The following is a 15493-nucleotide window of genomic DNA, read 5'->3' as shown; positions in this document are numbered from 1 at the left end:
CAGTCACTCCCTGAGCGTTCCAGTTCAGTTTCCCAGGCTTGCCCACATGAGTTGGGTGTGGAGTAAAGCATCTTTTCTCAATATATGAACAGAGCTTTAGCACACAGGATTACTATGTGCTGAATACATTGTGTAGAACTAATCGAATCACTGGATTTGGGGCACACACAGCTGAAAAAAAAGTGAGTCACTAAAATAATCTACAGAAATGCTGTCTGTGACAATTGAGAATTGTTGTCATGGCATGTGATTACAGAACAGGCTATAAGGGAAAGATCTATTGACATTGGCCAAAAAAAAAAAGAAAAAGGAGAAGAGAAAGAGGAAAAAAAAAAAGAGCCAGGAGAACAAAGTCAGAGCCTGGAAACAAAAATCAAAGAGGGCCACCTAGTTACAGAATGGCAGACTACTTCTATTCAGCACTTTCTTACAGATAGATGCGAGTTCACATGCAAGCACACCCTCCTGATGTTTCACAGGGATTACAAGTGCTCTTACCACTCAAATCCTTGCATACAGCTCCTGTACTGCAGTAGTGGAGAAAACCTCTCTTAGCTGTTGCAAAACTCGTGCATGGTGAGATACCAGCCAAACATTTCTGAAGGCACAGAACTGAGTGATGAGTGGAGCGTTGACCCTGCAGGAAAAGCCAGGATTTTTCCTGTATTGCTTTTGTCAAAAAGTATGCATTAGTAGGAGAGTTTTCCTGATTTGTTCTCTGTGTAGTGAAAGTAAGTCCTGACTTAATTGTTAAAGACAGTAAAGGTAACGGTTCTGCAGCAGGAAGAATCTCCTGGTGTTCTGAGAACTGTTTCCAGTGCATTTTTAAGCAAATCCCTGCTGCCTGAAGTTCTGTGAAGAGCAGTTATAAGGAGCCCTAGGCAGCTGCTATGAAATTGTGGGGCCGTTCTGCACAGCTGAAGGTTCCCCTATTCCCATGTACGGATAAGCTGCCTTACGCTCCCCTTGGAGCAGTGCCATTCCGTCATGACAGTTGTTGAAGGCTGGTCCGGGCCGATTCGGTTCACAGCTTGAGCACTGCTTTTCCTTATCAGTGTTTGTGTTGCACAACAGCTATACTGACAGAGTACTAAAGGCAGTGCACAGAGTCAGTAAGTGTGTGAGTAGGCTGCAGAATGGCAACCGAAAAGAACACGCTGCTGTCCTTGATCCTCATCGCCAGGCTCACAGCACTCGTAGCTACTGGTAAGCTTCCAAAATGTTTTTCACTGTTGCCTGCTGTGAGGAGTTAGAGTGCGTGCGCAGTTTGCTTACCCGTGGGAGCCCCAGCTTAAAGGAGGCCCTGAAGTCCCAATCCTGCTGCATAGAACTGAGGTCTGAACAGCAAAGAGCTCTCTGTTTCTTTCTCTGGTCTGCTTTCAGGCGTTTGTCTCGGTTTTTTTCATGTGCAGCCAGCAAAACTAAATTCCTATTGTGAAATTTTGTCTGCTGAGTCAGAGCCTCCAATATGCCATGTCTGTTGTTTCTTCTGATAAATTTCACACTGAGATTAAAGTAAATCTTACCTGAATGTTTGCACCGTTTGCGCGTGCCTGACTGTTTTCAGGTATGGTAGAAGGTGTTTTTGTTTGTGGGTTGGTTCTATCCAGATACCCAAATGTGTTTTGTGCACTCACAGATGCTTTTCTAAATCAGGAAATGCCTTTTCTTTATGAGGGCAATCTATGCACGGTTACTGATGTGTGTGGAGAGTAAGCACGTTATATGCTGCAGGCACGGTATGGCTGAGGGAGATCATACCTGGGAACACTATCAGAATGAAGGCTGAACTTAAGTCAGCTCTAGTGATTAGCGTTTGTTGAAGGCTTGTGTTTGAAAACGACTTGTTGAAGCAAACAGAAGGTGCACATTCAGGTAACCAAAGCTCTTAGAAAGCTGTCAGTTGCTCACCAGGAGACCAATCCGTGATGTGATGTTGTGCACGCAACCCCCAGGGCAAAAAGCAGAGCAGCCAGAAGTGGTGACCAAATATGGGACTGCCCGAGGATTCCAAATCAAAGTAGATGCGGCTGAGAGGAGCGTAAATGTCTTTCTGGGACTTCCTTTTGCTAAGCCTCCTGTTGGACCACTGAGGTTTTCTGAACCCCAGCCTCCTGAGCCATGGAAAGGTGTCAGAGATGCCACTTCCTACCCACCAATGTAAGTAAAGCAGGAAGAAAAGCTTTTATGTTCTCAATGATTTCGTATTACCTGCAGTTTGAGGACGCTGATACGCAGGCTGATCAAAAGCCACAAGGGTAAACTCCTTGGTGTCGTCTCACCTACTCTCACATCTGCTACAGTGAATGCATTTCTGAGGAAATCTTTATAAGCTGCTGTTTTATTGAGTGCTCTCTAGTAGGCATCATAGCTGAGCTACCATGGACCAACAGCTGACTGACAGTGTGCTCTTTTGCGAGCATTTGGTTATGTTTTTAAGCTGTGTAGCTTTGAAGCAGAAAGAAGCTAAGGAAATGTTGGAATAAAATGCTGATGAGCCACATGGTTAATAGGACATGTAAGAAACTCAGTTGTAGTGCTGCCTTTCTTTGATAACTCTAGCCTAATAACTGCAATACAAAAAGCTATGGAAGTTGCAAACTAATTATTATGCATTTTATTTGAAGTGATTTATAGCTGTACCCATCTGCAACTACACTTCTGGAATGCTCTGAAACATGCAAAACCGCGTTTGGTGTCAAATTGTACTGCTCTGGACTGTGGCCCCTTTTAACAGGCCTTACCATGCCCACTCAATGGATGAAATCATACTGAGAATTAAAATTTTACTGTATGTTTTCTGTTGCCATCAATTCAGAAATGTATCAGAGGTTTGTACTTTGCAAAAAAACTTCATGCTATAGCTTTGAGATTTTTGTTATTTCCATTGATTGTTATTTCTCTTATTTTTTCAGGTGTCTACAGCAAAGAGTATTAGGGCAGTTTGAATCAGATGTTGTTACTACTAGAAAAGAAAAAGTTCTTCTCCAGATGTCTGAAGACTGCTTATACCTGAATATATATACACCTGTTTCTGCAAACAAACAGGAGAAGCTGCCGGTAAGGAAAATCATTACAAAACCCCTAGCAGGCTTGATGAATTCTGTGATTTGATGTGACAGATTGAGCCTGACCTTGAATCTTCAAACAGCTTCCTGAGGATTACAGTACTTGTACTGCAAACTTGCAACCTGTACAGTATGTGGACTTACTGGCACAGTTTTTAACAATTAACAAATAAAACCTTACTGGTTTTTTACTTAGGCAGTGTTTGATTTCCTGCATGGGACTGGTAAAATTCAAGAATTTAATGAAATCAGTGCCTGTTGTGAGGCTGCCAGCCTCCAATTTGAAAGACATTGACCATTTGTGAAATGTAATCTGAAGGACTCATGTGTTAAGCAGCAGAAACAAGGATATTCAGTGTGTATCACATGGAGCTCTTCCCTGTGCTGAACTGTTTCTGTTTTTTCCCCTTCCAGGTCTTTGTATGGATCCATGGAGGTGGATTAGTTTTTGGAGCAGCATCACCCTACGATGGCTCAGCATTAGCAGCCTTCGACAGCGTGGTTGTTGTGGCAATTCAGTACAGATTGGGAATAGTTGGATACTTTAGGTAAGATGTGCTGTCTTCGATTTTGATAAACGATTTCCAAAATGATGTGTGCAAATCCCTTGTGGAAAGGCCTGTAGAATACTTACTTTGGCAAGTAAACTCTCTGTTTCTTAATTACACATGCTGCAGTTGGGAGCAACATGCAAGTCCCAGATCTGCTTCAGAGACTGTTGTGGCTTGACTACTGGCCTGATCTCACCCCTTTTGAAGCCAATTCGTTTTAAATTATGTAGAGAGGCTCCTTCACAGCTGGTTCCTTATCCTGCACATTGTATTTATCTCAGTGTTTTTTTATTTCTACATCAAGCATTTAAAGAAATCTGTTCTTTATTTCTAGCACTGGTGATAGGCATGCTCGTGGTAACTGGGGGTATTTGGACCAAGTGGCAGCTCTTCAGTGGATACAGGAAAATATCATACACTTTGGAGGGGACCCGGGATCTGTCACCATCTGTGGAGAGTCTGCAGGGGGAGTCAGTGTATCTGCTCTGGTAAGTTCACCATAGACATGAATGTTTATTATTTGAGAAAAAAACCCCCACTGTCCATGGTCACTGTTAGTACATTAAAGAAAAATCAGTGAGAAAACATGGGTAGCTTTCGGGTAAACCACACATCACCTCAGTCTGTTATACAACATGATACCAGTGCAGCTTCTGGCTGTTGCAAGTGTTCTTTTTGTACTCAGATGATGTCGTTTAGGCCTTAAATGTTGTCATCTTCAAATTTGAATGTCCGTTTGCTCCTGATTTCTCTCTTAGAGTTGTTTTTTCCCCTTCTGCAGCACAGCCTGTCTGTTGGACATATTTATACCTGATTCATATCTGGCTTGCAGTGTTGTTCCATGAAGTCTTGTAAGCAAAGCCCTATGGGAGGGGAAAGGCAGGCATGAACTTATCCCTGCCGGAGACCTTTGCATGGCAGAAATCTGATCAGAGGCTGCAGAGTAACACTTGGATGACATTTTTTCAAGAAAAGCAGATTCTGATATTGAAATCCTGTGTCAGTGATCAGAGTCCATTTCCAGTAATGCTTGTTCTTCTTTCTGGATGGTGCTTTTTTTTTCCAGGTCTTATCTCCACTGGCAGAGGGCTTGTTCCATAAGGCCATTTCAGAGAGTGGTACTGCAATTAGGATTTTATTCACTGATAAGCCCGAGGAAGAAGCACAAGTGGGTATTTTGTGGCATATTTAATTCTCAGATAGTTTTGAACATCTTAAATGGTTTATTCCAAAAAGTGGATCTCGATTATTTTTTTCTTGTGGAATTTCAACCACCTTCATTAGAGACAATATTCCTCTTTGCAGTAATGCATGTTGAGTGAAACTTTGCTTTCCAAATACCCAAATATCCACAAATGTCTGAGTGAAAGCAGTAGATCAAGGAAGCAGAGAGAGAAGGCAGTGAATGAGTATGAAATGTACAGGAGTATACTGCCTTCAGAAAAAGTTGAGCTGCTATTTGACAGGAAAATGGCACCAGATCCAAATACTGTTCTCTTTCCCTCCCGCCTGGTGCCTGATGGTGCTCAAAGGAACAAAACTTTATTCTGCCTAGTTATAATTAAAAAGAAGTGCCCAATTCAACCCAATTTGTCATCTGTAAGAAACAAGCTCCAAGAGCTTGTTTGGCTCATCTGGGATGTAAAAGAGGCAGCACTGCACTGAGGTCTATCTGTGTAATGACAGCTGAGAAATAGCCTTACTTCATTCAAAAAGACTATGCATCATTGAGAAGGGTGCAATGTGCTATTTTTTTTATCATCTACATGATTAAATTCTATGTATGCATTACTCTAACTACTTATGCCATCCAGACTTCTCAGCCCTGTTTGTTACATCCCAGAACAACTACCTTGGTCTGTTAGTGAATGGAGATATTTTGGAGAAGTGGGTTTTGTCTTTCTGTTCAGCCCACAAGATGAAGGGTTATGAAAGCTTCCTATCTTGGCATTTACAGCTGAAATACTTCTGGCTTTGATGGTCCTTTCTGAGAAATTTTGACACCCCCCCCCCCCCAACTCTTCCTACTCTGGACACCAGACTCAGTGGCACACAGAGCCCATGTATGGGAAGTATATGGATAATTAGTAATTGAGAATGTGACTCGTTTCTATTGATTGCAGAGAATTGCTGCTGCATCTGGCTGTGAAAAATCCAGTTCTGCTGCTCTGGTTGAATGCTTAAGAGGAAAAACAGAGGAAGAGATAGAACAGATAACTCTAAAAATGGTAGGTGAAATTATACCTTGTATATGAGCGGCATTTCAAATTTGATCATAACAGAGCATGCTGTACATGTCCTGTAATATTAAGAGAACTTGAAGTCTATCTAACATCTGTCCCTTCTTTATGTTTTCAGGATCTGACAACATTGCGACTGTGCTCCACCTCACCTGAGAATTGTGAACAGGTTCCTTCTCTTTAACTCCGTATGGGCATTGAGCTACATGTGTTTCACTGTCAGGTTCTGTCAAGGGAAGAGACAAAAGTGTGAGATGTCACAGTTTCTCCTGGAGAGCCTGAACATTACTTAACATCATAAATTTGTCCTGTAAATTTCTTACCACAATCCTGGTTTTCCTGTTCCTTTGCAGTTCCAATGTAGAAGTTAGATTTTCTCTAAGCTCTCCATTCTTTCATACTAGGATATTTCTAACTAAGAGGAGATGTAAATTCACAATAACCTACATTTCACAAGTATTTAAAAGCAATGCTAATCTTCGCAATCTTCTCTGGTTCAAAACACTGATTGTGGAAAATTAAGAGAGCTTGAATACTACTACTTCTTATATTTTCACTTGATATGTTCATTTACTTTGTTTCTTTGTTTGTTTTTCTCCAGACTCCCTTGTTCATCAGTTCTTGTGTGGATGGTGTATTTTTTCCAAAGAGTCCCAGGCAATTACTGTCTGAAAAAGCAATGAATGCAGTCCCATATATAATAGGAGTGAATAACTGTGAATTTGGATGGATAGTTCCTAAAGTAAGAGTCTTTAAATTGTTGTGTTTTTTTTTTTTTCATGTAAGCCTGTGGATGTAAGATTTCCTCATAAGTCTGTATTCTCTTTGTTATGCAGGTAATGAAATTTCCTGATTTTACAGACGGTCTGGACAAAGAAGTTGCACGTCAAGTATTACAGAGCTCCTTTGTATTATCATTTGAGGTGAGAGACCATTTCCAGAATAACCCAGTGCTATTTCTTCACTGGGATAATTCCATATTCACATTTCGTATTGCTGATAGTGACTGATCAACACGGAAGATACTCTAAACCTCTATCCTAAATGCCCCATCTTTTTAAAAAGGAATGCTGTGGAAATCCCAAAGCGATGCTGGCAACTAAACATTGGTCCCATGACATTCAAGATACACTTGGTTATCCAGCATATGCGTTCTGCCAGCAGATATGACACAACACCTACAGAACACACAAAAGCCTTTCTCAAGCTTCACATGGAGACTAGAAAGGACATCTCGGGATGCCTAAAATGGCACCAGGAGACCTGCATGTAGACATGGGAGGTTTTGTTTCCCTCTGTTTTACAAAGCTCTCAGCTTTCTGGTTGCTTTGTGCTCTCCTGAAACTAGGAAACTTGAAAAAATGCAGATTAATAGGTTAGAATTGAGAAGTTGATAAACATAGCCAGTAAAGGATCATGTAGAGCCATAGGAATCTATCATAGTCTGGGAATGGCAGAGCCCAGGGTTTTTCTGAAGGGGAGTAAGTTATGGCCGTCTGCAGCAAGAAATGGATCTTATGAAATCCAGCAGGATTTCATTTCTCTTACAAGGGTTGTTTCCACCAAAGGAAGAACAGAGTACCGTATCTATCTCTTAGCATCACCAATTGGTATTTATCTAAAGGCATTTGAGGGCATCCTTTTTGATCTTGCAAATCCCTTCTCCCTAAGAACATCTAGGTTAGGTAAAGGTGCTCCACTGTGAACTGTGAGCTCTGCTTGGACGCAGCAGGGGATTTTTTCTGAAAGATGGTGATGTTTGGAGTCTAGCCAGAGACATGCAGGTGGCACTCTCTGTTTATACTGTTACTCCTTTTAGGGTGGGTTCTCATTATAAAAAGTACCTTTCTTGTTCATTTCAGAGAGTTTCTTCTGACGTTGTTGACCTTGTATTCAATGAATACATAGGGAAAGCAGAGAGCCGTGCTCAGGTGCGAGATGGCCTTCTTGATGCAATAGGAGATCACATGTTTGTTTTGTCTGCCATTGAAGTGGCTAGATACCATAGAGGTGAGTCTCTAATTCAGCATCTATTCAAACAAACGTTGTCTTCCATTCTTGAGCGTGTCTGCAGGCTTTATGTATGTATCACATTTTGTTAGCAGAAAAACTGCTAGTGTTTTCATTTTATCAGTTTAGCTTTGGTGAACGTTTATCATCAATGCAAATGCATTTGGCATTTGGTGGCATTTGCAATACTAGCATTCTCGTTTTTAAATTTATTTTCTGTTAGATGCTGGCCACCCAGTCTACTTCTATGAATTTCAACATCGACCAAGCTCAGCCTCAGGTGTCGTACCAGAGTTTGTAAAAGCAGATCATGGAGATGAGATTGCCTTTGTCTTTGGAAAGCCATTCTTAGCTGGTGAGTTATCTGGGCTTGCTAAACAATTCTTTTAAAATCTACATTGTTATTAATTTTACTCACCTGAGCACATTCAGAATAGAATTTTGTTTAGTAACACTGGATTCAAAGTAAGCTGTTTTTTTCTGTTTTCAGTAATAGTTACTTGTTGTCAATTAATTCATCTGCTCTGCTCACATGGAACTCCCACAGACCAGAGTAACAAGTAGATCCATAGAATTGGACTTCTGTTTTTTGATTATTGATCTTTGAATATTGCCACTTCTTCTCTCACTTTGCAGGGAATGCTACAGAAGAAGAAAATAAACTTAGCAGAACTGTTATGAAGTACTGGACTAACTTTGCTAGAAACGGGTGAGATCCGCAGTGCTAACTGCAGCTCAAGTTTTGTCTGTGCTGCCTGAAGCATAGCAGCAGCTTGGTAGCTCCTGTAAACGTGGCAGAGTTTAAGATGAGTACTGAAACAAATAGTTTCTCTTCTTAACAATTGCAAGAAAAACTCTGGAAATGAACGCGCAATCCAAAATAAAATCCAAGAGCTATTTGTATCTGCAGTGGAGGATTAGATCCCAGTGTAATGGCAATCATTATTACATGTTTGCTGTTCCAGTGATGAGCATTTTGATAAAAACATCCATCTGTTCAGGCTCTAGAATCGTGCAATCTGAGCTCCTGTTAGTCTTCTGAAACGATCTCAGGTTGAGAAGTCAGCGCACAAATGGAGAGGTAACTTCTCATTTTTGTGTTTCCAGAAATCCCAATGGGGAAGGCTTGGTACATTGGCCTCAGTATGATCTGGATGAAAGATACCTGGAAATAGACCTCATACAAAAGGCAGCAAAGAAACTGAAAGAAGACAAAATGGAGTTTTGGGTACAGCTCACAAAACAGATGAGCAGTGAAAGAAGGAGAGAACACACGGATTTGTGAGAGCTGCAGGGGATACATTTTCCTTTTACAACCCGAAGTAAGGTCAACATTAATTTGTCAGAACGCAGATTTTTAACCTTGACTTTCTAACTCACTAGTGAGTAGTTTGTTGTCATGATCACAGGAGAACTTGCCTTGATTCTCTCCCTTAGTGAAAAGAGAGTATCAGGGGAAGTGCAAAATGCTCACGGAAATAAAAATCAATGATGAAGCAAGCGGGGGGGAAAAAAAGCCTTTTAGGTTCAAGCTGACCAGAGAGTGTGGTGGCACTCTGGAACAGGTTGCCCAAGGAGGTTGTGGATACCCCATCCCTGGAGGCATTCAAGGCGCGGCTGGATTTGGCTCTGGGCAGCCTGGCCTAGGTGACCCTGCCCATAGCAGGGGGGTGGAAACTAGATGATCATTGTGGTCCCTTTCAACCCAGGCCATTCTATGATTCTGTGTATCCAAGGGAATATTGGCAAATATATTGAAATGTATAAGAAATTATGTTTACTGAATGTGTCATAGGTGTCACAATATGCTGCCTGTTCCTTCCGCTCTTCCTTATTGAGAGTGTCCTTGGTTGTCATTCTTACAGCCTTCCTGTGAGGATAAGAGTATCCGTCAAAAACCAGCCGTGGGATCACAATTGTTTTCCTGTTCTGTAAACTGTTACAAATACTGGAGCTACAGGCAGAATGTTCAGCTGCGAGCTGGAACAGTGGCTGCCTCTAAATTTAACGTGTTTGGCTTTTCTTTTAAGTGTATGTACTACTATAGGCCTATAGGGTAAGAAATTGTACCTCAGGATTCATTTATAAAATACTCTCACAGTAGTGGCATGATTCAGTATTGTTACTTCCATTTTCATCATGTTACGGTGCACACATTAGCGATGAGATGGAAATGTAACCCTTACTCTTGTTTGAATTTGTTCAGTATTACTTTACTGAATTCTCCATTCTTTATCACATACAGTTTGCTGTTTCTGAAGCACAGGAAGTTATATATGAGTGATTAAATTGATTGATTAAATCTCTAGTGGGAGATGAGCAGGTTACTAGGAAGTGGGAAGTCTTGCCTGTCTCCTTTGCTTGAGGTATTTCAAGTAATGCGTCCTCTTTTCTGAGAAATCTGACTGGCTTTCAGGCTGCAGAGAATGGGTTACAGTCTGTTTTGCAGAGCGTTCCAGCTTGCGTTCATTAGGGTAAGGCTGGAACTCCACTGTTTCATTTTCAGCATAAGATCTAAAACCTGGGATAAAGCATGGTTGTCCAATCTTTTGGCTAGCCCCAAGCCACATTGAGCCAACAGGAATTGCCATGGGCTGCATACAAAATATATAATGAACGTCATGCATATAAGTGAAAAAAAACCCTTACATTCTTATGTATTTTTCATTAAAACATCACAAATCGAGGGGAACAAAGGCATAAAACCAGTGGGATGTTTGCCTGTGTTTTTGTGAAACTAATGCATCATGCATGTTCGATGGCAATGGATGCCATTCCTGATGAGCTCTCAAGGTGTTCACCTGAGATCTTCTGTTTTTGTTTTTATGAAGTACTGCCCTTTATGTGTTTCCCCTTGAAAATCATTGTTCACATATGAACGTACTGCCAAAAAATGAAAACGTGAACCAGGCCTGGGTTAAAGTCCCTTTGTCACATGACTCAGTCAGTAGGTCATGTTTTTTTAAAAAATGGAACTGGTCCATTGAGGAAGGATTAGGAGCATGCTCTCTAAATTGCCTTTGCCGTAACAGTTTGGGCATTCTCGTAGCATTTTGGAAGTGTGGGCTCAGGTTCTTTCAGGCAGAATCCTTTGTGCCACAGCCCAAACTCACGTGCTGATCACTGAATGGTTCAGTGAAAGGTGTCACCTCCTCAGGAATATTGTGAATCCAGCACTTGCCACTACTTGCTTATGCCTAAAAGAAATAGAAAGCAGTCCTTTCTTTCCCATGAAACAGATTGGGTACAGTTCTCATTTTGAAAGAAGAACACGAGAATGAGATACATAAAGTTTTTTCTGCACTTTTTCTTCTTTTATTGCTGTCATTTTCACAGTAGCTCATAGTCTGTTTCAAAGTCCGTGCAAACTGCATGATTTCCTTTTACTCCAGTGAACTTTAGAGCAATCCAGCTGTGTTGTAAAAAGCATGAATTAATCTGTTACTAGAGTCCTTTGATTTAGCTTACATTTGGCATCTACTTATTAATATCCTTATTATAATATTACTTATAATATCCTGCCCTTTGAGAACAACTAGAGAACGCTGTAGAGTTCTCTTGCTTTTTTCTCAAATTTAAAAGGAAAGCATTCTAATAGCAGATATTCCTTGTGTATGTTGAGGTGTATTTACATGTGGTCATACATGTAACTGATTCTAAGGGAAAATTCTTGAAATATTCGTGTTGGAAGCACGAAATTCCATCCTCTTGTATCAAGATGAAGAAACCTTTGCCTCGTTGTGCTCAGAACAGAGAATTTCAGTCCCACAAAACGAGGATGAGATCCATAGAACTAAACGACGTGGCCCATTTCCTCAGTGGTAGTGGGACTCAGGAGACAGGGTCTTGTTCATTGATTTACTGGTTGTGTTTCTGGTTACCTGGAAGGATACAGGCAAATCCTTTCACTTCCTCGTACCTCAGTTCCACTACCTGTAGAATAACTATGCTGATCTTGTTCATCAACAGTCCTGAAATCTTCTCTTGATGATTTCTGGATTGCTAACAAATTTCAGGGTTTTTCTCTTTCTTTCTTATTGTTTACAGGAATCCTAATGGGGAAGGTCTGGCTGAATGGCCGTTGCGTAATCTAAATGAAGAATGCTTGGAGATAAATCTAAGAGAAAGGAAAGCCAGAAAGTTGAAGGAAAAGAAGGTAGACTTCTGGGAAAAGGTGATGTTTGGAAAGCCAACTAGGAAAAGAATGGAAAACAAGAAAGCTAAGCTAGAGCTATAATTTACTGTCTAAGCATACATAAAAGGCGTAGTATTTAGGATAGCAAAAGGAATTATTTAAAATATTTTTGAGGATAAAATAACGTGTCCTTTCCTTTCACCTTTTTGTCGCAGTTCTCATATTTACGCTTATTCTCTGTAATTATGGCAGTGGATCGATTTCCACTTTGTGATCACACTGTGCTGGCACAGACTTAATAGCAGGGAAGCCGGAGAGATGCATGAGTGACAAAAGCCAGATCCTTTGCTTTTCCCTCAGTTCGTGTCCACAACTGAAGCCTCACCTATTCAATGTAGTTGACAGATCTGTCTGCTCCTCAGGTTTTTCTGCAGCTATGCCATTGCTGAAGAAGAATTTGGCAGCAATGTTGTGTTAATCAAGTTTAATCAATAAAGACGTGTTTTGCAAGTAAAACTGTCTTTCTCATGTCAAAGATACATGTGATGTTCCTGAGGTTTTGGTCTGATTCACACACAGAAATGTCCTCTGCAATTTTTAAGGACAGTTCTGTGCTGTGAGTGAGTTTTACAACTGAGATAGCAGTACATTTCTGACAGTTGCAGTACCTCGCCTGGAACAGTAGTGCAGTGCTAGAATTCAGATTGCTCGTGGGTACTGTTCTTTGTTCTAGTTAATGTGTTTTGTGAGGGAAAAATAATCTTGATTTATTTTGATTTTATGCACTCTTCCCTTTAGGAGCTGTACTCCTCCTTTCAAAAGGAGAAAACCAGGCAGCATTGTATGTATATGCATAGAACATATGATCGTGTTGCGTGTGCATGCAGAGAAGTGCAGAGGAACTGACTACTTAAATGGAAGCACAGTGTTAAAATTAACTCATGAGATAACGGCAAGTGATTTTATTCCTGTCTGCTTAGCAGTGAATGCTCTGATACTCTGTTCCGTCCCAGAGATATCCTGGAGTGAGATTGCCACAAGTGAAGGAGGCAGCGTTAAAACTTTCAAAGCTCTAGCTTCATAGACTCTAGTGCTACGTTTTGTGTGTTCCAGCTTCATTTAGTCTTCACCAGAGGCTGAATTTTAAAAAAATAATGACGTGACCCTGCTTTAAATGCAGATTTCTGAACATTTCTACTCTATATACTTGAATCCTAATGTCTTTGTGGGCTCTCTTTTAGCTATGTGCCCATAAACATGAGATTTGTCTCTATTTTTCAGCTATTGAAATCAAGACAGGTAGCAGTACATCAGGGTGCAGGAGGCAAAAGTCATCACGTGGCAGGATTTTTCTGACCTGCTCTCTGACTTGTGCGTTGTTCACTGATTGAACGCAAACTGCAAAATGCTCTCCATTAAAATGCAATGCCAGGCAGCATCCAAGAATTGCACTTCCCAGGTAGCACTGTTTCCAGACTCCACTAGTTTAGTTTATGTCACTTAGAGTAAGGATCTCCACACTTGCAGAAGTCTAAGTCCAGTTGGTAGATCCTTTGGCCAAAGGCCCCGTAGCCAAGGTGGTAAAGATCTAGACCCAATCTGTTTATTTTATTACGTGAGTTCAGCAGAGTGTACAGATAGCGTTTGCACAAGGAGTAACTTCAGGATGGCAGCTACCTTTGGCCTGCAAGTTGGATATCATCTTCTTTATGGACGGGATGAAAATGGGGTAGGGGCTGAGACATTTTGCAGAATGTGGACACGAGCAGAAAAAAGAGAGTGCAGCAGAGGAAGGTTGAAGAGTAAAGCTTGAAAGGCAGAGTAGTGACTGAAGGGGAGCAGTGAAGCAGATTGGAGTGGGTGGAGTTTTGGAAAACCAGAAAGATCAGAAAATAGAAAAAAAGAATGCTTATGGCAATCAATCAGGTTTGCTTCAGCAAAAGGAGAGAGCAATGAGTGGAGTACAGCTTATTTGGCCTTATAGCACAGGGTTCCTCCTGTTGTTTGTGGGTTACAGGCTAGTTGGGGCATGCATGCCCATCAGGATGGAAGCCAGCCGTCACAAGCAGGGATTCCTGTAGTGTCACCTTGCGTAGAGCCAGCTTACTAATGCAGGGAACTACAGCAGTCTAATGTAAGTGGCCATCCTAAGAGAATTTGCAGTGGTATACAACAACCAGGCAAACGGGAGTGCAGAGTTTACTGCTCTGGAGTACTGCCCTTTGCTTCCAGGAAACGTTTATCACACGAGTAAGTAGAAGGTGGTTTATGCTGTACACCAGTATTTGAGTTCCAGGCTCCTGTTTCCAGTTGTTGCCTTTCTCCGTGCATACGTGGATCAGACAATAACTTTATGACGAAACGTGCAGAATAAAGACAGCCCAGTTTTCATGGCACGACCTTTACTTTTGAGAAACAATACAAGAAGAAAAAGGCTCTCCAGGAACATCTATACGGCCTGCAAAAGTCTACCAAGAAGCTCCTGTCTACACTGTTTATGAACTGTGACCAGTCACTCCCTGAGCGTTCCAGTTCAGTTTCCCAGGCTTGCCCACATGAGTTGGGTGTGGAGTAAAGCATCTTTTCTCAATATATGAACAGAGCTTTGGCACACAGGATTACTATGTGCTGAATACATTGTGTAGAACTAATCGAATCACTGGATTTGGGGCACACACAGCTGAAAAAAAAGTGAGTCACTAAAATAATCTACAGAAATGCTGTCTGTGACAATTGAGAATTGTTGTCATGACATGTGATTACAGAACAGGCTATAAGGGTAAGATCTATTGACATTGGCCAAAAAAAAAAGAAAAAGGAGAAGAGAAAGAGGAAAAAAAAAAAAGAGCCAGGAGAACAAAGTCAGAGCCTGGAAACAAAAATCAAAGTGGGCCACCTAGTTACAGAATGGCAGACTACTTCTATTCAGCACTTTCTTACAGATAGATGCGAGTTCACATGCAAGCACACCCTCCTGATGTTTCACAGGGATTACAAGTGCTCTTACCACTCAAATCCTTGCATACAGCTCCTGTACTGCAGTAGTGGAGAAAACCTCTCTTAGCTGTTGCAAAACTCGTGCATGGTGAGATACCAGCCAAACATTTCTGAAGGCACAGAACTGAGTGGTGAGTGGAGCGTTGACCCTGCAGGAAAAGCCAGGATTTTTCCTGTATTGCTTTTGTCAAAAAGTATGCATTAGTAGGAGAGTTTTCCTGATTTGTTCTCTGTGTAGTGAAAGTAAGTCCTGACTTAATTGTTAAAGACAGTAAAGGTAACGGTTCTGCAGCAGGAAGAATCTCCTGGTGTTCTGAGAACTGTTTCCAGTGCATTTTTAAGCAAATCCCTGCTGCCTGAAGTTCTGTGAAGAGCAGTTATAAGGAGCCCTAGGCAGCTGCTATGAAATTGTGGGGCCGTTCTGCACAGCTGAAGGTTCCCCTATTCCCATGTACGGATAAGCTGCCTTACGCTCCCCTTGGAGCAGTGCCA

General features: G+C 41.3%; 1 protein-coding gene across 1 annotated transcript; it reads left to right on the top strand.

Annotated features, from left to right (window-relative positions):
• The first annotated feature begins 983 nt into the window (after window positions 1-983).
• LOC104915494 (fatty acyl-CoA hydrolase precursor, medium chain-like) lies at window positions 984-12520 on the top strand. The gene is made up of 15 exons (XM_085234760.1): window positions 984-1206; window positions 1956-2160; window positions 2916-3060; window positions 3483-3616; window positions 3954-4107; window positions 4686-4787; window positions 5743-5847; window positions 5978-6028; window positions 6461-6601; window positions 6696-6782; window positions 7722-7869; window positions 8093-8224; window positions 8506-8578; window positions 8977-9191; window positions 11917-12520. The coding sequence occupies exons 1-14, from the start codon at window positions 1137-1139 to the stop codon at window positions 9152-9154; spliced, it is 1725 nt and encodes a 574-aa protein (XP_085090886.1). The 5' UTR covers window positions 984-1136; the 3' UTR covers window positions 9155-9191; window positions 11917-12520.
• The last annotated feature ends 2973 nt before the right edge of the window (window positions 12521-15493 follow it).

This window comes from Meleagris gallopavo, chromosome 13, assembly GCF_905368555.1.
Source record: "Meleagris gallopavo chromosome 13, MGAL_WU_HG_1.1, whole genome shotgun sequence".
Taxonomy (NCBI): domain Eukaryota; kingdom Metazoa; phylum Chordata; class Aves; order Galliformes; family Phasianidae; genus Meleagris; species Meleagris gallopavo.
The sequence above is the reverse complement of the archived record's forward strand: the minus strand, read 5'-3'. Positions and strand labels throughout refer to the sequence as shown.